This window comes from Lissotriton vulgaris, chromosome 5 (genome assembly GCF_964263255.1).
Source record: "Lissotriton vulgaris chromosome 5, aLisVul1.2, whole genome shotgun sequence".
Classification (NCBI taxonomy): domain Eukaryota; kingdom Metazoa; phylum Chordata; class Amphibia; order Caudata; family Salamandridae; genus Lissotriton; species Lissotriton vulgaris.
The window spans coordinates 1,837,455,436-1,837,478,829 of NC_141693.1; the positions used below are offsets into that span (position 1 = coordinate 1,837,455,436).

The window sequence follows — 23,394 nt, forward strand, 5'->3', positions numbered from 1 at the left end:
GTTAGAGTAGGCACCGAGGCGAGAATTATCGAGTCCGCTGACCCTGGTCCACGACCCTGCCGCGTCGGGAATTGAACCCTGGTCCCGGGACGACTTCTGCTCCCGGGTCTGCCGCCTCTAACCAGTGAGCCACACCACTCCACCTACATGGAATGGTCTCTAATTTGAGGATTTTCCACCATGCAGAATCGTTGTCGACCACTAAATTGGAATGATATCGAAGGTGCTCAGCTCCACTCGTCTGCAAATGGATTCATCTTTAGATGTTTACCAACATTGCTGCCTCACCACGTACTCCCTACCTCCCTTCCTAGAGAATGCCAACTGATCTGAAAAACAGCAAGGCATTGGTAGAAACAAAGCCTTGAACAGACTTGGCTTGCATCAGGTGTAGTCTTTCTAGACTGTTGCAGTTACAAAGGTTGCCACTGCGTCACCAATATCACCGCACACTATAGCAACAAAATGACAGCAAATATTCTGTGATATCCAGAGCAAGTATATAATAAAATATTTTAAAAAACAGCTAAAACACTGCACATCCAAAATCACCAAGAGAACACTACTGTTATAAAGTACAAGACAAGTACTTTGGTAACAGACATCCCAGCAAGAATACAGAGGCAACTAAAATCACAGAAAGAATTTGACATAAAAAGACCAAAATTATTTTGCCATTGAAACAATATTAAGAATTCATTAGCCTCAACTTCCAGCAAGAATACTCTGCTTCAAAAAAGCTGCAAGAATACTGAGCAATCAAAGATACAGGAAGACTGCCCCACAAAAAAAAGAATGCTGTGCCATCAAAATCACAGCCGAAATAATGACCATCCTAAGCAAAGCAAAAATGCTGTGTTACCTAAACAGCAAAAAAAAAAAAATGAGCGAAAATAATAATCGCCCAAGATATTGTGCCATCAAAAAAATACTTTGAAAATAAAATCACAACACTCTGGTTACCAAAACCCTCGGCCGATAAGGATAAGGAATCATTAAATCCATAGCCATTGAAACACAGCTAGACTAAAGTACCCTTAAATCAACAAAATGAATGCAAACACAAAATGGCTGTGACGGTACTGTCTCATCAAAGTTACGGCAAGAACACAGTGACAAGATAAACTCGCCTTAGACGTCAGCCCACCAGACCACATCCAGAGACTATACCATTAACGCTAAACCAGAAAAGAGGCCAGGCCACTATCCAATGCCAATTACGCTTTGACATCAACACCACAGCAAAGATACTATACTACCAGAGCATAACAAGAACATGTGCCAACAAACCTATTGCAGACTGTCACGAACCCCACACTTAGAATACAAACCATGAAAACCAATGTAACCGACATATTGCCACCTTGAACAATGACGTTTACAACAAACTTCCTACCCATACATTAATGAGCAAGGGTTCCCCAACCCCTTCGCGATAGTGGTGACCCCCAGAATGTATTGCCCCACCACCTGATATATTACATGCTTATTTTTTCATATAGCTTTGGAAATTTAATTGACCATTTTACAAGTCAGTGTCTCACCTCCTTGTTTTGGCTTCTTTTCATCTTGTCTTGTTAGTAGTTGCTTCAAGGCGTATAACAAAAGATCTACTTTGACATACCTTTGCCAGGCTAGGAGCGTGACACACAGATTCCTACATTACTGTTATGTCTATTCACGAATTATATCCCAATTCCATCTCGCATGATGTTAGATCTGTATAAAACCTAATAAAGCGGATTTAAAAAAGAAATAAAAAAATGAAAACCACTGCAAGAATGGTTTGCCATGAAAGCCCAGGCATGTATCCAGTGCCACATACACCATAGGTGGGAGACTGTGTAATCGTAACCACAGCAAGAATGTGTGTCACCAAGATCAAAGCAAGAATTCTCAGCAATGAAAGCCACATTAGGAATACAGTGTCAAGAAACCAACCGCAGGAGAGTGAGGCCACCAAAACCACATGAAAATACTCGGGTACTTTGAAGTTATACAGATAAAGCAATGACACGAAAAATATACACTTAAACTTACAGCAGGATTGCCTGACCACTGAATGCAATGTGCAGTTTAAACTATGACGTGCCAGTCAGACCACCAAGACTAAAGCCATGCTCTGCCAACAAAATCACACTGTTAAGTACCATTTCACTGCTCACCTGTGAACCCTGGTCATCAGCAACCACAGCAGCTGCCACCGCCCGGCCAGGGTGACACACCCAGAATACCAATGAGAGCCCTCTTGGCGGGCCCTTGTAGTCACCGCACACCCACTCCACGCAAAACTCCTGCAGCGATTGGCTATGACCCAAGGGGTTTCAAAGTGACTACACATACTCTTTCACACCCTCAGTTTTGTTTTAACACCTCAATAAGCCTTGTTCGTATTGCTGAATTAGATGATACATAGGTGCTGGGTTCCAGATATTTTTAGGAGCCCACTGCCGGTGTTGATACCAAAACTGCCTGGTCTTGATTCTACAACCTGCCTATTTTTCACAGTCCTACACTTGCTACTTGCTGCCTCTACCTCACCTTTTCTGCACACATACCCTCTCACCGCCCTTAGCCATATAGTGCTCGTAAGGGTAGATTTTTGTTGGTCAAAAGCAAAATTAGGTTTAAAGAAAATATCAAAATTAGTTCATCAGGTAAACTAGAAAATTGAGCTGATTTCGTGAATCAACACTGTCCCCTTTCCTGTTCCAGCCCGGAAGTGCGGGATACACAGTGCTTCTGACTGATTCCTAATAGCCAAACAACATGGTTCTAATACACGCACTCAGTATGATTAGTTTAAATAATTATCAATCATTTTGCTATTCATTCAGCATTGAGACTGGCAGTAGTTAGCAAATCAATATAGCCGAAAACTACTTGTACTATGCACAGAACGGTCACCTTGTAGTGATTCGTGGACCGCTGTGAAATTAAAACCCGCATTAATTTATTTTGTACACTTTGGGCTAGAAATCACTTCCGCTGCCTGAAAATATATTTTTTCGCAGCCCTAGTTGCTGAAACTCACAAGCACCTCTGCTCACCTATGTCCTGCCTTGCAGTTCCATATTTTTGCACAAAATAGACCCACGGTTAAATTAACCATCACATGCTTTTGAGGTGAAACAGACTTAGAAGCGAGGCCAAGGACTACAGCCATGGACGAACTAACAGTATATTCGAATAACCTGTTATTTATTTGATGCCTGCAGTCGGTGTCTTTCATAAATATATATGTTTGTATCTCCTGCCCTCTGCTGCATACTCTTGGAACACTTCTGAAAAAGGCACGTTTCACATTTTGTGATCTAGTGGCACAGTCACCAGAGAATGAGACGTGTTGCCGGCCACCTTTGCATCAGATTCCTCTCTATAGGTTTCATCTAAAAGATGTTGGGAAATATACTGTGGGCTTACCAAGCACATACAGGGGTTTGGAGCCTACTCTCTGCTTACCATTTGTTGGGTTTCCTGTCACTCTCATTTTCCGCCTTCTTATTCGTGCCCCAGATTGTCGTTCTTGTGTCAATCTTGTGCTTGCCCCTCCTATGAAGCATTCCCTCTTTACCTTCACTTTTGATTGGTTGGTGTCTATGCTGCCACAGCTTGCTTTTCAAGTACTACTTTCTTCTTTTCGGTTAAGCACTCCATGAGAGTGGAGTATGCTTTTTCCAGCTTTCTCCCTTGTGCACTTCTCATCCCCTAAACTCTGTGTTGTTCTCCGTCATCCATGTGCTTGTCCCCAACCCCTCTATGTTGCTGTGTGCTCTTTTTTTCACCCGCTCCCCTTGCTTTCCGCCTGTTAATTTTCCTCCACCCATCCATGCCCTCCATCTTGCTTCCGACCTCTCCTGGGTTGCTTGCCCCATTGCATCTGCCCCTCCCCCGTTGTTGCTTCCACCCCATTGCTTACTCCACCCACTTTACAAAACAAAATGCTTTAGCATGTTTTTTTCGTTTTAGTTACGATCCAACTCGGATTGGTAAGTAAACAGCAACAAAAAAAGGCTTTGTCGTTTTGCAGGCATGTGTGGTGAGCGCACCTACAAAATCCATACAGGCGTTCACGTCAAAGGTTCCTGTTTTTATTCTTTAGCCATGCTGCACACCATCCAAGATGCTGTGCAGCCTGACTAAGAAACATTGGCAAAGCCAATTAGTCCCAAAGATACGACCTGTTAGCTCTGATATGGTGTTTTAAGGCCCCATGCCTGCCTGCATGAATATAACAGAACTGACGTGTGAGCTGCATGCACATACAAATCACACAGACAGATCAGATTCTTAGCCTGATATATAAGTCAGCTGTTTAGCCTTTCGACCCCCGAGCCAGTGGACCACCTGTAAGTAGATTGAGTTATTGATGTCTGAACTGCAGAGCTCTGGGACAGAAAGTTGTTCTATAACAAACACCACTACCACAGACCAGCACAGTATTGGTCTGTGTACCTACTGGAGCAGGCATTAACATTAAGAGTACAACCCTGCACCCAGCCGAAAGGAGGCTGCTGAGCATAATAAGATGCCTGTGAGCAATGCATAAAATGAGGGGGATCCAGCCAGACTCAGCAGCTGTTACTGCACTGAATTCACTATCCGGGCCAACCCTAGTGAAATATCCTATTAAATATGCGGCATTTGTCACTATGTAATCTGCCAACACTGAAAGACAGTCAGAGGCCACCCACACTTTGTCTGCTTTAAGTTCAGAGCCGCCACCTGCAGATGGGGATGGAGGTTTCCTATTTTCACCTCAAGCTGTGCCCAACACAAATGCCTCACTTAAAGGGCCATCAGCATGCCTTTTATTCATCCACGCTGGGAGAAAGCTGGAACCCAACACCTTGAGGACTATGTCTTAGAGGGGAACACAGACACTCAACATGTTGTCCCTTCACAAGTGCACTGGAGACAGGCTATGATTTGGAGGCAGGTTTCTGACTTCCCAACTTCATATGTAAGTGATATACAAGCACTGCAAAAACGTCAGATGGTTCTCCCTTCAGGAGTAATGATAGTAATAACATTTTGTATAGTAGTTATTTACTTTTCTTTCATTTCTTTTATAGCGCTACTTATCCCAATGTAGAGTGTCAGAGAGCTTTACATCGCACTGATATTATACCAAAGCTATATATAATTCAAGTGCATAAATCAATATATAAGAAATGTGTCTAATACGAAGATGAAAGTTACAAAGTGCAGGAGCCACATACTATCTAACCTGATAGAAGTTGTATGCGAAGAGCGCTTGTTCTTTGGAAATGCAAAGGCAGACGTGTGTGAGGTCCACAGAAATCGGTGGTTGGGGTTATCCGTACTACCATACTAATATGGCTTTATCCCTTTCCAAATGATCTCCTTGCCTAGTAACGAAAATTCAGGGAAATAATTTCAAGATTCTTGCAGTTTACATGAGCTCCATTATGCTAATTCCTAACTCTTTGTGCTCCTTAACAAGGATTGTAACTTATAACCTGCAAGTAATGCATGGGTCACTGACAAATGCACTAAATTAACCCACTCAGCTATCTACATGAGACACTAATCAGTGAGCTGCATTTTACGTGTTGTGCTGTGCACGAGGCACATTCACTTTCTATGCTAGATTATGTTAGATTATGTTGAGTCAGACCTTTGACTAAAATGCAAGCAGATCTCTCCTTACATATCCGAGTTATCTTACTGCTATTATACCCGGGAAATTGCTGGGTAGAAAAAGGTCTCTTCAACAAGTGCCTTGACCCGTAAAATGTTTTAATATTAAGCCTGTCAGTGACCAGTTACCAAGGACATATTTACTGTACCTCAGTGGGTGGAAATTCTGCTATTCATCAATAGTTTAGCCTCAGGGAAAGCAGCAGGACTGGATGGAATACCCGCTGAATTCTAAGTCAGATTTCATAAATCACTGAAAAATCTTTTAACTGACCTAATGATTCAAGTTTTCCAAGGGGGGAAAACATCAAAATCATGGGCGCGGGCCAAAATTGGGGTCTTTCCAAAGAAAAACAAGGACCCAACAGAACTGGGATCCTATCGCCCGATCACATTAATTAATTGAGATTCAAAAATCTACGCTAAATTATTAGCCAGCCGACTAGCTCCTGTTATCCATAAGATTATCTCGGTCCGGCGACATGGATTTGTACCTGGTAGATCCACAACGGGTCATATACAAAGGGTCATCACACTTTTTGACATAGCGGAAGTTGCAGGAGACCCTATGGTGCTTATACTTTTGGATGCAGAAAAGGCTTTCGATAGGGTCTCCTGGCGATACTTATGGACAGCTATGTCAAAAAGTAGGATCGGGGAACAATTCATTAATGCCACACGTAGCTTATACCATAACCCAGAAGCAGTCGTTATGATAAATGGGGGACTGTCAAACATAATTGATGTGACCAGAGGGACAAGGCAGGGGTGCCTGTGCTCCCTTTTATTGTTTGCAATATTTATCAACCCATTTATTTGCAAACTTGAGACTAACCCGAAAATATTACCAATTAAGACCCCAAATGGACCCGCCAAGACTCTAGCATACGCGGATGACATCTCGATCGTCACAAGTAATCCTCGTGAAGCCGTTAAAATGATGGATGAAGAGGCTAGGCTCTTTGGAGAGATCTCCGGGTATAAATTAAACCAGGGCAAGACCCAGATAATTATTCATAAAAAAACAAATTACAGTGATGAAAGGATTGTGGGAAATGCCTTATACCTGGGCGTCAAGATTACGTCCAATTTAGATCAACTAGTTAAAATTAATATAGACCCACTCTTGAAAGAAACAACGAGTAATCTTAGTAAACTACATAACTTACATCTAACCCTAATAGGCAGATGTAACGTTATCAAAATGATTTACTACCCGAAATTCTTATATATTTTTTGCACTATATGCCTAAACTTCGACCAACATATATTCAAAGCAATAGATAATATATTTTCTAGATTTATCTGGGGTTATACAAGATCACGCAGAGCTTACCAATATATATCGCTCCCGAGAGATAGAGGGGGTCTTGCTGTTCCTAACCTTAAGGTCTCCTGGTGGGCTACACTCCTGAAATATAGTAAGATCCTACTGACCCCAAATAGGAATCCTGCACAAGAGGGGGAGGTTCCGACTCCACAAGAACTTATCCTCGGAAATGAAGCGGGCAAACATCTGTGACGACTCACCTACGATTGCCACTACAAAAAAGTGCGCTTCAAAACATTAGCCGGCATATATAACGCATGGAAACATATATGCAAGCTCCTTGGAATTGGAAGGTATTCCTATTACACGAGCCTCTGGCAAAACAAAAACCTACCAAATATTTTTGCAGATATTCATATGAAAAGATGGGTGAACATAGGGATCTCTCGATGTGGGTCTTTTTTTACACCAACAGGCTTTAAATTATTTGAGGAATTAAAGAACGAGTTCCGATTAGAACATAGAGACTTCTTCAAATTTCTTCCGATTAGAGACTTTCTAATGAAAAAAGGGGGTGGAAGCGCAGAATTCCATAAAATCCAGACAACAGAGATCCTTAACCGAAACACCACAGTCAAAATAGGAGAAATATATAATAACTTAGTTTCTACACTGCCAGACGATATGGACAAACACACTCTAAAATGGCAAAATAAGCTAGATATGAATGAGTACTCAGTACAGCGGGCATTCCAGCTCTCGCAATCATTACTAATGTCACCTAAACTGCAAGTGCAATATTATAAAACCTATTTTCAACTATATTACACACCATATCAAATAGCTAAATGGAGCACATATAGTTGAAAATAGGTTTTATAATATTGCACTTGCAGTTTAAGGTACCCAGTGTCCAAGATGCTCATCACAGGAGGCCGATATAGTCCATATATTCGCCACTTGTGATACATTAGGACTCCTTAGACGAGAAATATCTACATTCTTATCTGGAATATGGAATTCAGAAATAGAAATCACATCAGGAGAAATAATGTTAGGAATCGATGGGGATATCAGGCCAAAGGGAATACAGGGGCTCCTTTTCGTCTCCATGACGGTTTACAGAATCTGTTTAGCATCTAGCTGGTTGGATTCAAATCCCCCGACCTTCTCTCAGTGGCGGGCAAGACTCCTAGCTTCATACAGTCTAGAGACTGCGATATATCGGCGGAAGGGAGTAAAAAGGAAAAAAAAGGGCCTTGAAATCTGGGATCCCCTTACACAGTGGATGCAACCCCAAGAATCTTTAAATTTAACGACCTACTCATAAAATGATGCTAATGTGATTGCAACCTGAGGTAAAATGTCGATGATCCACGATTATGTATCAATGAGCTGTATTTCTTCTTGAAACTGAGTCCCCCAAAACAAAAACAAAAAACAAAAAAAGGAAAAAAATCAGTGGATGCACATTTTGAATCTAAACTATATTGTTCTATACCTGAAATAATCTTAATATGATTACAATATGAGGCACTAGTTCAGGGACTCATGACTATGTATTAATGAGATGTATTCCTGTTTTCTTGTTTTGCTTTTTCCTTCTTTCTTTTCTTATTTTTTTATTCATTTGTTATATGTAATGGCTGACCGGATTTGGGGGTGGGGGTGAGGGGGGGAGGGGGGGTATGTTGTAAAAATATTCTAATAAAGAAATGTGTAATAAAGAAAAACAGTTATCTTACTGCTATTATACCCAGGAAATTGCTGGGTAGGAAAAGGTCTCTTCAACAAGTGCCTTGACCCGTAAAATGTTTTAATATTAAGCCTGTCAGTGACCAGTTACCAAGGACATGTTTACTGTGGCATTTGTCCTCATTGCCAATTTCTTTGGGACAGAGTTTTTGAAAATAACATGTGTAATTTAATTGTCATATGTCACTCCTCATGACTCTACTTTCTTTCCGCTGTCACCCCATACCCCCCAATTTACGGGATGCCAGAATCTTTCTTTAATTTTTCTAGCTTTGTTCGTCTTCCTGCTGTACCAGCACCCGAATGTGTGAGCAGCCCGTGCACATAACGCTGAGCAGTGCTCATGTGCTGTGCAAGCACAGCTGAGAGATAAGGAATATGTCCTGCAGCCTGTGCTTTGTGCCTCGTGGCTTAGGCACGCTGCTGGCTTCAATCCTGTTTTAGTGACCCTCCGCTCCGAGGAGACCTGCTAAAGTATGGTGTATTCTCACATAATTCCATCACTGTGGTCAGAGGAAGATTGAAATGATAGTTTGTCCCCATAGGGGATAGATTGCCTCAGCTGGAAGAGGAGGAGGATGGCAAAAACTCAACCTCAACCACTAGCCAATCAAAACAAGATGTCTATCTTTTTGCTCCGTGCGGACATCTCTGTCCGCGCGTGGCCATCCACCCTCCATCTCCTCTCGGGGAAGGCAAAACAGAGCAACCACCAGAGGCTAACGGAGAGGAGAACAGCAGCTCACTGTCGCTAGTGTTATGATAGAGTTGTGGCCTCTGGGAGGAGGCTCTAGCAGAATGTGCCCCCGTAGCATGATTGGTCCTCTTAAGGCGGGTGTGGCTCCCCCGCGGACCCGCTGCGGCGACACAGTCCGCCCTGTATTCTGCGACTGCGATACCTAGCTAACACAGCCAGCTCCTCCCAGCCACATTAAATCTACTGTGCATATGGGAAATAGGTGCACGGTACAGAACCACACTAGCGCTACGCTACGTACGGCTGCTCACGCGAGATGCGTGAGCTTTAGTAGGGGCCGTCCATTTCTCCAGTTCGGAGCGCACAGGAGCGCTACGAAGCGTTCACCCTGCCCCAAACTTGCTTAAAGTAGCAGAAACGCGGGGAAAAGTAATTTAAAGGACAACAACCTTTGCCAGATTGACACGCTTGGAACTGAGGTGCCGGCGCTTTGATCTTAAAATGGCGGCTGCAACTGAGGATGAGAGATGTCCGTCGGTTCAACAGCAAGTGAAATTAACCGAGTGTCTTGGGTAAGCGCGTAACCAGCTGATTTGGTGTGATTGTAATGAGCGGCTGAGCGCAGAGGCTGAAACAGAGACCAGACCCAGCTGTTGCTCTCAATTTACTATCTATGCCTGACCCCGTCATGGCCGCCAAGTAAGACCGAGACCGAGGTGAGCATTGTTTCTTGAGCATCGGATCTGGGATGAAGTCCTGGTGAACTTGTTGGGTACAGCGCTTGAGTGATAAAATCCTCGCTGCCAATCTACTGCTATGGACAAGCTTAGCCAAACGGCTGTCGGAAACAGATTTCATTCCAGTGCCAGATGCACCATTTATGCCTTCTACAGCTGCACAGCAAGTAGTACCAGCTGCACCGTTTAGGCCTTTTACAGCTGCGTAGCAAGCAGTGCCAGCTGCGTCGTTTAGGCCTTTTCACAGCTGTGCAGCAAGTAGTGCCAGCTGCACCGTTTAGGCCTTTTCCAGCTTTTTCAGCTGCGCAGCAAGTAGTGCCAGCTGCTTCGTTTAGGCCGTTAACAGATGTGCAGCAAGCAGAGCTGTTTACGGCTGCACTGTTTTTGACCCTTTTCAGCTGTGCGGCTATTAGCGCCATCCGCACCCATTTTTAGTTACTTCTCCTTGGGGTCAGATCTGATTAAGATGGAATCCTGCTGCATGGACAGCACCATTGACACTATGGTTTTAGGGCATTTGAGTTCCCATCCGAGATGGCCAGTTGGACAAGGAGTCTGCAAGACTTGTAGGGCGCCAGGCCAGTAGATATATGTTGGTGCTAGAAATTGCTTTTCATGTAGTATGTTCTCCGCAACCTGCTATGAGCACCTCTACTGATAGTCTTAAGATGTTGAGGCTGTTGTACATACCTAGGCTTTGCTAGTCCCAAACGGCACATTAGCTCCGATATCCTCACCTTAACGTCTGGATTATGTGCCCCCTTTATGCCCTTCTATTTCTCTTCTCCACCGCTTTCCCAGTAACACCTTCCTCTTATCCCCCCCCCACACTCCTTCGCCACATTTTACCATCATGGCCACCCCTCGAGTTAAGGCTGGAACTAATTGCTACAAAATCATTTATCCTCCCAGCCTGTCTAAAGCTGCAACTAAACGATGGAAACATAACACTATTGAACGTTTCCCAGATTCCATTTTTTGTTGATCAATTTTACAATAATCATTTTGGGAGGCTTAAAAATGATTTTATTTTCTTCACTCACGACATCCCCTCTTGGTCCAACAGTTTTTACTACTCCCTTAACGTCACCTCCTCCTCCTCTATCCCCCATGGGAAAAAACGAAAAATTTCCCCCTCTGCGTGCTTCAAAGGTAACCTCACTATCTCACTCTATAACAACGGTACTGTCTTGATCCAAGGCAAAGACAACTGCCTCTCGCTCTTTGACCGCTTCTTCCCCTCCTTACTCCCCTCCTCTGCAACCGGGTTTCCCCCTGACTCTCCTTCCAGCTTCACCCATTACTCCCTTTCTCCTCCGCCGACCCCACCTCACTCCAATTGGCTGCTCTCTCGAGAAGCACAGGTCGGCCCCCTTCCCTCCCCCTCCCTTGTGACCTCCCCTCCTATTCCTCCCCCCTCACAGTATGTCCCTTCACACATCACTTCAGCCTTACCACTAGCCAATACGCTCCTCGTCCGATCTGCACCATCCCAATTCTCCAATCTCTTCTCCTCCCCCATATTCCTTCCCATCACCCCCCTTTTTAGTCCACCTCTCCTCCAACCCTCTCCCCCAGTGAACTTTCCCTATGCTCCCCTTATCCCTTCCATCCCTCCTCCCCACCCCCTCCTCCCCTCGTTATTCACCCCGTTTTCTCCACAATCCCACTGCATTGCTCTCCTCCCTCCTACTCCTCCAGTAATGCTGCACTACTCCCCTTCCCCGCCCAGTAACCCCTTCCATTTCCCTCCCTCGGGCTCAGCAGAACCACTTCCTTTCCTCAACTTCCCTTTCTCCCAACCCCCCTCACTCTGCCAGATGCCCGTTCCCTCGCAGCCACCTCTCCTAGCTGACAGGTCCTCCACAACCACTGCACCTCTTTTCCTCCCAAACCTCCTATATTCTCATGACTCCACACAGGCCTCCCCTCTCCTTCTACCCTTCCGCCGTGTTCTGCACCCTTCTCCCCCTAAATTTGTCCTAATTCCTCTCCCTCTTGCAACACCAACAAAGACAACTCTCCCTTAACATCCGACTAACTAACTCCCGCTCTCAACCACCACCCTTCCCCACTTATGAACCCCACACCCCAAATTACCTCCTGTCCTGCCACCTCTCCCTGCCTTCCACCACCAATTCCACCCCCCCTTGGTTCAATCGAGCCGCCCAACCTTCCGTGCTCTGCCTCATTCTCACTGGAAAACACACAAGGCTCTCTTATCACCTCCATCTCGCAGCTTACAGCTGCCATTTCACTTTTATGCTCTAAGATCGCCACCCCTTCTTGCACCTCTACTCCTTCCCAACTTCCCACGAGATGCACCTCGCCCCCTCACTCCAGTACAGCCAAGCTCAACCTGTCGTCTGAAAACTCTGTTAACTCACTCAAGCCCTTGAACGCCACCCTTCCTCTACCGGCATACCCTAGCAACCCCACTATCTACACCATTCAGACCGTCACCTCTGTCAGAACAAAGCATCCACCTAAACCCTCCCGAGCACCCCCACATAAGTACAATATCCCGATCACCCTTCAGAGCCCAAGTGCCCCAGTCACCAAAACAGTTTTGACAGAGCTGCGCTGCATGCTTCACAACTGCAGATCTGCAGTAAAACACAAACTTGAAATCTCCGATACCATCACCCTCCACAATATTGACATGCTCTTCCTCACAGAGACCTGGTTCAAAGATACATCTCACTCTATATTTGATCTCCTATTACCCACAGGCTATTCTTTATTTAGGAATGACAGAACTGACAACACGGGGGGAGGTGTTGCAGTCATCTTTAGAAACGCCCTCCAACCTAAGGCCTCCCCTAACAGCTCCTCCAAAACCTTTGAATGCCTTTCTCTTGAGCTTCAATTGCAACACTGTTCACCCCTCAGATTCCATGTCATTTACCGCCCGCCTCGTAGTGGCCCTTCGTTTATGGATGAATTAAAACTCACCGACTTCATCAGCGACCAATACTCGCGAAGTGACAATCAGACCTTCGTTGGTGACTTCAATCTCCACTGGGGTGTACCGCAGGACTCCTCTGCGAACTCACTGGCCACTTTCCTCTCTGCAAACGATCTTATCCAACACTGCACTGAATCAACACACTCTAAGGGCGCATTCCTGGACCTTGTTATTTCTAAAGCAGGCATGCTTTCTACCACTACCCCAATTTATGTAGATTGGTCTGACCACCTCCTCATCCCATTCTCTCTTCAACTTTCACACTCTATAACTCTAAGCCAACCCAAGAGGGCCATCTCATGGTTCCGTGATGCCAAAAATATTGATGTCGGTCCCCTCTGTGAATCAGCTTTGTTATCACTTCCAAAGCTAGACCCGAACCTAGATGTTGACGAACTCACCTCCCAATGCCTCATAGTTCTTGCAGCTGAAATTAATAACGTCGCTCCACTCAAAAGCAAAAGGTTAAGGCCCACTCCCTCAGCACCTTGGTTCAACAAATACCTTTATGAGAAAAGGAAGCAGCTAAGATTCCTGGAGAAACAATGGAGGCAAGTGCCCTCCACCGACAATTTGGCCATGCTTCGCTCAGCAAGATCCAAGTACCACAAGCACATCTTCCTTGGGAAAGCGGCGCACTTCAAAACCCTCCTTGACTCCGCCAAAAATAGACCCAAAAATCTATTCGATCTCATCAAAATGCCTAACTGCTCTCCCCCAACCTCCAAGGTGGATGATTCTACAAAGAGAGCAGCGGATTTCGCTATTTTCTTCGATGAAAAAGTGAAATCACTTGTGGATCAGGTCGCTCATGCTACCCCTCCAGAGGAGCGCAAATCCTTAGCCATTTGGCAGAGCTCTGACCCCATATCTGAAGATGCCCTTCTCAAGTGCATACGAGAAACAGAGCCCTCCAACCATTCTCTTGACCCTATCCCCAGTGCCATTGCCATTGACTTCTATACCCTTTCCCTCTCCTATTGGACCACTCTGATCAACCTCTCCCTCTGGCAAGGCTCCCTTCCTGCCTCCTTCAAAACTGGGCAGGTCACCCCTCTTCTTAAAAAACCCACTGCTGATGCGAATGACCTCAACAACTTCCGCCCCATCACTAACCTTCCCTTTCTTGCGAAGATCACAGAAAGATGTGTAGCAAAACAACTCTCTCGTCATATCAAGGACAATGATCTTCTTGACAACTGTCAGTCCGGCTTCATCCAAAACTGCAGCACTGAAACAGCCCTACTGCAAGTGGTTGATGACGCGTTGAGGATACTCGATTCAGGGGGGTCCTGTCTTCTAATTCTCCTTGACCTTTCCGCAGCCTTTGACACTGTCAATCACAACACCCTCCTGAATATTCTTCAACAGAGAATGGGCACGGAGGGCACTGTGCTTAAATGGTTTGCATCCTTCCTTTCTGACAGATCCCAAATGATCAAAATAGCGACCAGTCTTTCACCTCCTGTGGCAGTAGGTCAAGGGGTTCCCCAAGGCTCGATACTTGCTCCCACATTGTTCAATCTCTATTTAGAACCACTGGGAAATCTCCTAAGTAAATCCGCGATTCACTGTCATCTCTATGCTGACGACACTCAACTCTACCTCAAGATTGCCTCTACTCACGATCTCTCCATCCTAAGCTCCACTCTCGACTCCATTCAAAACTGGATGTCAACTCATCAACTGATTCTGAATCCTTCCAAAACTGAATTCCTCCTCTTCACCTCCTCACTCTCTCCTCCCCCGGTTCAATCATGGATGGATCAGATGAATCTACTAAACAATAAACCCATCATTGTCGACAGCGCCAAATCCCTTGGTGTCATACTAGACAAAAAACTCAATCTAAGTCCCCACATCTATTCCATTGCAAAATCTGCTTGATACCAACTGCGCCTTCTTTGGGGAATCCGTCGTTCTTCCCGGAGCAGGACCTTATAACCCTGGTGCAATCACTGGTCCTCTCCAGACTCGACTACTGCAATTCTCTTCTTACTGGCCTCCCCAAATCCCACTTGTCCCCACTTAAGTCTGTTTTCCACTCAGCAGCTCGTTTCATTTATGGGGCCAAAAGAAGCGATCACATCACACCGATGTTATCTACCCTCCACTGGCTTCCCTTTGAGGCTAGAGCTATCTACAAGACCGCTTGTATCACCCACAAAGCCTTGCACTCCTCCTCTTCTCGCTACCTGGCGAATAAACAAACTCTCTGGAGGCTCTAGACCTTCACGCAATGCGGAGAATCTACTGCTTGAACCTCCCACTTTCAAGAAGGAATCCTTTTCAGGCAACGCAGTGAGAATCTGGAACTCATTTCCACCTCAGCTCCGGACCACCGCCTCCTCCCAGGCCTTTAAAAGGGACCTCAAAGTTCTCCTCCTCCAGAGACACCTCCAAAAGTAACTCACATCCTCTTTTTTATCTGAAGGAAGACCTCCCACTACTGAAAATTTCTACTTTCCATGACCATGGAAGTGCCTTCCCAGTGTGTTCTTGTGGTTAGAGTGTTTGCCTTTTATTGCAGTATTATCCATGTACTTGTGTTTGGTACCCTCTTGCAACTTGCACTCACCACTTTGCCCTTGTAACACACGGTTTGCTTCCTCTCACATGTTTTTTACCTTTGATACTTGCACAAGTGCCACTTTTGCCTACGTAACGTTTGTTCTTGTGCCTGAGTGTCTAGCATATATTGCAGTATTATACCTCAAATTATACTTTGTTTTCTCTTGTAGCCTGCACACTTGTCACTTTTTCCTCCTGTGCACTTTTCACTACCTCATGTATTTTTGTTTGCTCACAATTATCACTTTACCGTATGTAACGCAACGTTTGCTTTTGCAATCTGTTGTTCGTGTAATGTTCTCAGTTTGTATCATTTCTGTTCCTATTGTGAAGCGCTCTGACGCCTTCGGGTAAAGTCCGCGCTATATAAAATTGCATAAATAAATAGATTTAGGGAAGCTTGTGTTACGGTTCAGGGAGGAGCTGGCCTGGGAGTTTGGACGGGACTGTCCCTTCCAGTGAAAGGTCAAAGCTGATTAGTATATGTCTGGGTTCAAACTGAGCTGTCATATGGACAAACAGATGATGGGTTGGAATGCTTCTCTGAGCTAAATGGCTTAGAAACCAGGTCAGACTTTAAATAGAGTGGTCACAAGCAGCATACTTTGGCAAAGTGGTAAAGCCAGGATTAAACGTCAAGCCTTCTAGCGCCATGGCTAAAACGTCCCTACTGTCTCAAGTCTAGCAGTGGAGGTTGTGTGTGTCAGCTCAGTGAATTGCACACCTTGTTGGGGGTCTTTGTCAAGGATTTTTTATCGCACTTGCTACAGTAACCGAGCCTGTTTCGACACACTCCGCAAGTTTACAGATCAGAGTCTCAAGGCATAAGGAGATTGTTAAGTTTAAGATTCTATTTTATTCCAAAACGCTTTGAACACTTACTTGACTCACCAAAGGTAGCAATAGCAAGTAGAGAAGGCTAACGCCAGGGTGTGGTAGAGGGATGGCAAATCAGACAAAGCATAACTCAGTATTCTCAAATCAGTGACTCTCCTGGACACTAGGAGATTATTTAGAGGGTAGTACAGAATTAAAACTCTCAAATTAACTCAACAACTCACTGTCCACACCATGTACATGCTGCACTTCCACTACGTACTCTTCACACATCCCTTTGACCACCACCCTGCTGCCATCAAAGGGGCCCTCGGTCACACCACAAACAATACCCCTAGGCCCAGGAAAAATGTTTGCAAGTACCCATGCATTAGCACAAAACTCTGAGAGGCACTGAAGGTAGATGTAATTAACCCTCCACATTCTCTTACCAGCACTGTTTGGGGTGGCTTGAGGGGGGAGAAGGAGAAATATGTTCTGGTTGGGGCCACATTCTCTAGGCAGAATTCTAAGCCACACCTGAGCTCATTTGCAGCCCACTTAAGACTATGTTAGGGAGATGAATATGTGGCAAGCGGGCGATGCCTTCTAGAAAAAGGTGAGGTGCGTTTACAGATGGGGAGGACAGTGGGAACTCTTAGGGTGCGCCAAACAAGTTGTTTGCCTAATGAGGAGTCACAAGAAGAAGGGAATTATCCTATCATTTCCGTCCCTTCTACCGACCAAACAATGCCTGACTGGCATGAATTTGTATCGGTGTAATGTGGCACTCTGCGACATAATGTGGTGATTGAGGTGTGCAGTACAGTTGGTGTGGTGTAGTGTTAGAGGTGTCATATTGTTTAGTGTAGTTCAGTGGCATGCAGTGTGGGGTGGTTGGTATGCAGTTTGCATATTTGATATGTGGTACCCCTATGGTATTTGGTAATATGGCATTATAAGGTGTAGCAGTTTGCAATTCCTTGCACCTGCTCCTTCGAACCCTTCCCCAGTTTACCTTCCTTCCAAAAGGCTCTGGAAAGAACATTATTCAAAAGCATCCCTGGTGCATAAACAGGCCCTTTACTGGACTACTCTCTCCTCTTCACCATGTATGGGTCGGTATCAAGCTCCAATCCACTTCTTATTTAGAATTTGCATCTACCCGAGTGTATCTTTTTCTGGCGTTCTTCCTCTCAGACTGCATTCAAAGATGATATACACTCCCTCTTCTCGACTCCAACAATCTCCGGACCTTTTCTAAAATTCAGCCAAGATATTACATTGGCGACGGAAACAAATATCCAAAGCATAGGGTAAGATGCTATTAAGAAGTAAAATCATCACCGAGGTGCGTCTCACCATACTAAGGCATCGTTTACCCAATCATCAACCGAAATACAAAATACGGAGTCTTGAGAGAATGTGCGTACTACCACAGGAAACAGTTACTTACCTGTGACAATACTTTTCCAGCTTGTCTTGTATACATTTCCATCCTTTAGGTACTCGTGACACCTAGTGGTTGCATTGTGAATAGGTACACATGATTTAAAAAACTGGCTTCTAGTACTATGTTGTCGTTAAAGCCCTTGCATGTCATAAAAGCAAGAGATAGAAGGAAATGTATAAAAAGCCACTTACTGGTCATCACCCACTTTCTTCAGCCATGCCACCTCCCGCTCCGACTGGCTGGAGGCCAGCTCCTGGGGGGGAAAAACAAGAACATCTGTGCCTCTAAAAGTCCTTCACCTGTCAAAGCTCATCCTGTCCTGATACCCTAAATGCATCGACCCCTAGCCAAGATGAGAAACCAATATGTGAGGGGGCAACTATTTATTTGTAGTTTTCTTAAGCGGGAACCAGACCAAGAAGAAAAATGCTTTACCTAGAGAGTGTTGCTGCATTAAATATAGAGTTTATCCAGAAAGGCATATGAGAAAATTATCAAATGTACATTGAAACAATAAAATGCACATATTATAAAAACAGTATTTAGGAGTGTGACCGGGTAAAAATCATGAAAAGCAAGCAAAAAAATGCAGAACAACACCTAATATTAGCAACTGCAAATTGCAACAACAGAATGCAAGATCCATAGTCAATGGGGAGAGAAATGTGGATATTTGAGAATGCGGGACAGTGCCAGGAGGGATGTACCTAAAGAGAATTTAACAGAGAAGACATTTTGTTATCAAACTCAGAATTTGAACCAAACCCTACAGGAACAAAAATCAGCATATGTAAGATGAAGAAACATAATGTATACACATGGACAAAACCTCTGGCGTGATAGCTTCCTAGCTGGCGCTTTAGCTTCCTTACATGCAAACACCTATCATCCCCTGAAAAATCGGACTCCTTCTCAACTGACCTTCTGGACTTGGCACAATTCATCGTGGACAACATGAATAAATTGGCTACTACCAACTGATCGAGTCTCTCATGCACAATCTGTAGGTCCTTTTCTTTCAAGTCCCAAATCTGGCCATTACTAGCGGTTAGCCATTATCCAGGTCAGTGTCAGGAATCAGGGCTGGAGGGCTCGCTTAGCGCTTGGAACTAGATGAGTGTGGGGCAGTGAGTCGCAGAGTCCTTTTGCAGGGAAGGAAAGGCTGGTGGTTGCACAGTGTTGGCGCTGTCTGAACTGAGGCTTTCTGCTATCATTCCGGCAATGAACTACAATACCCAGCTGGCCATGAGCTCCTGCATAGTCTGGAGAGATGGTGGCCATCTTGGATATCTGGGTATAACTTCCCTTGTGGCCCACGGAATCTTTGTTAGACAATCATGACACAATGCTACGGCACCAAGGACCTTACTAACCGGATCTAACATTTTCATTACCAAGAGCCACTTGTTTTCCTACAGATAGGTATAGAGTTTACAGGGAAGCATTTCAGAAATAAGTGTTACGGGTGGAAGTGGACTTTAAACTACTTTTAATCACTTTTATGAATTCATCTAAGACTGGGGGTTGTTGCATGTAGTAAGGGCTATCCTGTGCTGGAACACAAAGTTTTCTTAGCCTGGACAATTACTCATGCTGTGTATGACCAGACTTAAAGGTATTAGAGTTCTAGTATATTTACACAAATTGCAAAGACCTGAAAACAGCAGAATATTAACATTGCTGACTATTTTGTAGTGCTACAGCAGTCCAGTGGAAACTATCATTATATGGCAAGCTACTACAGAAATATCCTTAGGGGCTGATTTATATGTTGGTGGTAAGGATACTCTGTCGCAACAGCGAAAGAGTATCCCTACCACCGACATAATGGTTCGCCCGCCCAATTTATATGGGGGTGCACCTTTAGTGTAACCACTACTGGGACTACTCCCTCTCTGCCCTGTTAGGGGTGTCGAAGGTTGATCTCTGTGTCCGCCCACCTAATTTAGATGGGTGGACATACAGAGCAGTGTTCACTGCTTTTCACCGCCAAGAAAATCCTGGGGTAAGGGACAGTGGAAACTGTCTAATAACCCCTCGCCTAAGGAGATAGCATCCATGGTGAGGGCAGCATTGTTTTTCATTTCAAAAGGGAAATCCCTCTTTGGGATTTTCTTCTTGAAAATAAAATGTGATAAAAGGTTTGTCTGTCTTGTTGGCAGAGCCGTGCGCCAAACTTAAAAAAGTAGTGACAGGAACTGCTATGACAGTGGCTCCTGCCAGTGCTTGAGAAATGACCACTGGCTTGGCAATCGTTTCTAAAGTTGGTGGGTGGGGACTCCGTGAGGGAAACAGAGTAATTTACTCCATTGCCCTGACGGACTTACCGCCAAGATATAAATCGGGCTGTAAGTCTTTGGATATCCACTGCATCCTCCAGACTTCCTCGAACAGCAGACATGATTGTCACTGCGGTGGAGTTCAGTGTCTTTGTTTTCTCTCCTATGCCATTCCCATTTTTCTGTTTTTGCCAGTGGCCCTCATCTTCCAGTGGATATGGTCCTTGGTGGGGACAGTAAGATACGGAAGAGTGCATCGCTCCCACTGGATTTATTTCATCCCGAAAGTCAGACCATCCTCTTATTAATTTATCCTCAAATATTTTGGCCATAGATTCCCCTTTTCTGCCACCATGGATAAGAAACCTAAATATGTATGCAGGCTAAAAGCACCCCTCATGTTCTCCTTGACAATAGTTAGGCTTGCCCAGAAGACTCTTCGGACATCCTTGATCGTCCAAAGCCAAAAATAACAACTGGTTAATCAAAGAGCTCCAATTCTTAAAATAAAAAAGTATATCTCTGTTAGGATGCTGGAAAGAGTCTTGCACACCCTGAAGGAACTCCACGTCACATCCATGAAAGAGGCAATAATGCAGTGCAAAACATGCTTTGCCCATACTGAACCCACCAAAGCTGATACTCTTAAGTTTACCAAGAAATGATCACAGCCCTTTCAGCAATGCCTCAAGTGCAACCACCACAACAGCTGTGCAAGGACCTTAGGTCCTTTTTAATAACAAACCCCCAAGAGCTGGGCTCGCACGAACCCTTCTAGTTCCCCCTTCCTCTTCCTGCCAAGAAAATATCAACAGATTTACACCACCAAGCACCTGCTTGCTTCTATTTTCCCTAGTAGAAGACAACACACTCGACAATATCAACAAATGTAAACTAGTTGACAGCATTCATCCTGGCTAATCTGCTTTAATGCAGATCATCGTTAAGTTTGTCATCCATGTTGTAAGTTAATGTCCTAAACCAATACCCACCTGAGTGACTTCCAGACAGGTTTCAGAGCACAGAGAGGCACCGGCAGTGCCACAGTGAGCATCAGGAAAGCTCTCCTTCTGCAAGGGACAGTGGTCAAGGCTGGCCCTTGCTTCTCTAAACCTCTCAGCAGCCCTTGACACAGTAGACTACAACATCCCCCTCCCTCAACTGGAAACTAAGGGCTTTTTTTTAGAATTTGGGAGATGGAATACTCGGCCAAAATGTGATGGATATCCCACCGGATGTACTACAAGGGCCATGGGCTATAATGCACTTACAATACGGGGGACAAGATAACCGCCATGTTTGCAGTTTATCCGATCTGCAAACTCTAAGTGAGGTTTTAGGTTTGGACTGAAAAATGTTGTAGTCCAATGGTTGAGATCCTCCCTTTCAAGCAACATCCATCAATCTAAACTCGATCCATTCATATAAAACAAATGCTCATGCGACTGGTGTATGATAACGATACTCAAATACACATTAGCGTCATGAAAGAACCAGAAAACAAAAAGGAAGTGTGCAACTGTCTCCAACATGTGCAAAAAAAAAAGAAAAACAACCATTTTCTAGGTCTGAATGGCTCTAAAACTGAGATCCTATCACTAAACCTTAGAGCTGTGCCAGAATCTGGCTTGTTTCTTTGGTTCCTCCTCCAACCCATTCTAGTCCAGTCAGCAATCTGGGAGTTATCTTTAACAGTGAGCTTTGGCCTCTCAGGTGAACCCTGAAACGTGTTCAGTCACTTACATCCCCTCATGATATTCCTCTGCTTGGGCAAAGTGAAGGCCAGATTGTCCTTGTCATAGTAGCAGCTCTCTCACTCATCAGTTATTAGAATGCACTTAGTAGGGACCTCTGAGCTAAAAGCATAGATAACCTACAGACAGCACTCGCCTCTGATGGATGTATGACGTTACTCCGCATACTTTTACTCCGCATACCGTTACAACGCGACTTTTACAACGCATACCATTACAACGCATAGCGCTTTGAGGTGCTGGATAGTGGTAAGTATAATTTACTATTCTAACTCCAGTCCCCGTGGACCCTAGGGAAGGTGTTGGATAGTAAATTATACTTATTCCCTATCCTAGAGCGCCCCCCAGCGCAATGCGTTGTAATGGTATGCGGAGTAAAAGTCGCGTTGTAATGGTAGTGCGGAGTAAAAGATGCGTTGTAACGGGTGTATACCGCCTCGGATGGTTATTCATCAATAAGGCACAACAAAGGGTTAAAAAATTAAATACTGTGGCATGTACATGTGATAGCCCGGGCTACCATTTCAAACTATTCGTCCCATAAAGCCAAACTAAACGCCTATGGTAGGACTCCCAATACTGTTTGCAAGGTTTGGGGGAAATGGCATACTCATTATGGATTCAACGACAACACTGGTGGGTCAACGGAGGAGGTCCTATCAGAGAGTGCCAGGAATTAAAACATTCATGGAGGGATCAACTCACCTTAATGTTTAGGTATGGGGGAGCCTGAATTTGAAATTGCGTGTATCCTTCTGTGATAATGTTGTGTGCAATGTTTGGTGCCAAGAAAAAACAAAAAAAAGTTATTAAAAAAGCATGTGGCACTCTTGAAACTGTTTGAGAGCGGTTCTATGAACCAACCTGCCTCCTCTCTCTGGGGTTTTCTACCACCACATCATCTCTTTGAAACTAACATGAAATCTTTTCTTAAACTACTGAAGACCCAGCACTTCCTTCATGCAGGTACTGATCACTTTTGATCAATTTAAAACATTTAAACTTTTGCTTACAGCTTATTTGACTTTGGTTGCGATTACTGGTCCCCAAACAAACTCATAAATCCTACAGTAAGAGGACAGTGGGATTGGGGGACAAAATGGAACAGGAAAGGAAAGAAAGTAGGAAACAGAGGAAGGGAGAGACGAGAAAAGGATTGATGGATGGATGCATGGAGAAAAGAATGGAAGGGTGGATGGATGATGGATAGATGAAGCATAAAGATAGAAAGAAGTATGAGAGAAGGAAGGAAAGAAAGATGAAAAAAGTCAGAAATACATAACGAGGTAAGGAATGAAGGAAAAAAGGAGACAAAACAGATGGATGAAGAGAAGGAAGGACATTTCATATTTCCTTTTGGTTGAGCAATCTCCTGAATGACTACTCACTCATCCCTCAATGTCGCCCTTTGTCATTTGCGATATGGTTCA

General features: G+C 44.5%; 1 protein-coding gene across 3 annotated transcripts in view; it reads right to left on the reverse strand.

Moving 5' to 3' along the window:
• Positions 1–23,394, reverse strand: part of TBKBP1 (TBK1 binding protein 1) — a 368,191-nt gene that overhangs the window by 153,480 nt on the left and 191,317 nt on the right. For all 3 annotated transcript variants that reach the window (XM_086924306.1, XM_086924304.1, XM_086924305.1), the window contains exon 7: positions 18,123–18,184. In XM_086924306.1, the coding sequence (XP_086780432.1) occupies positions 18,123–18,184 (62 nt within the window). The remainder of the gene's footprint in view (positions 1–18,122; positions 18,185–23,394) is intronic.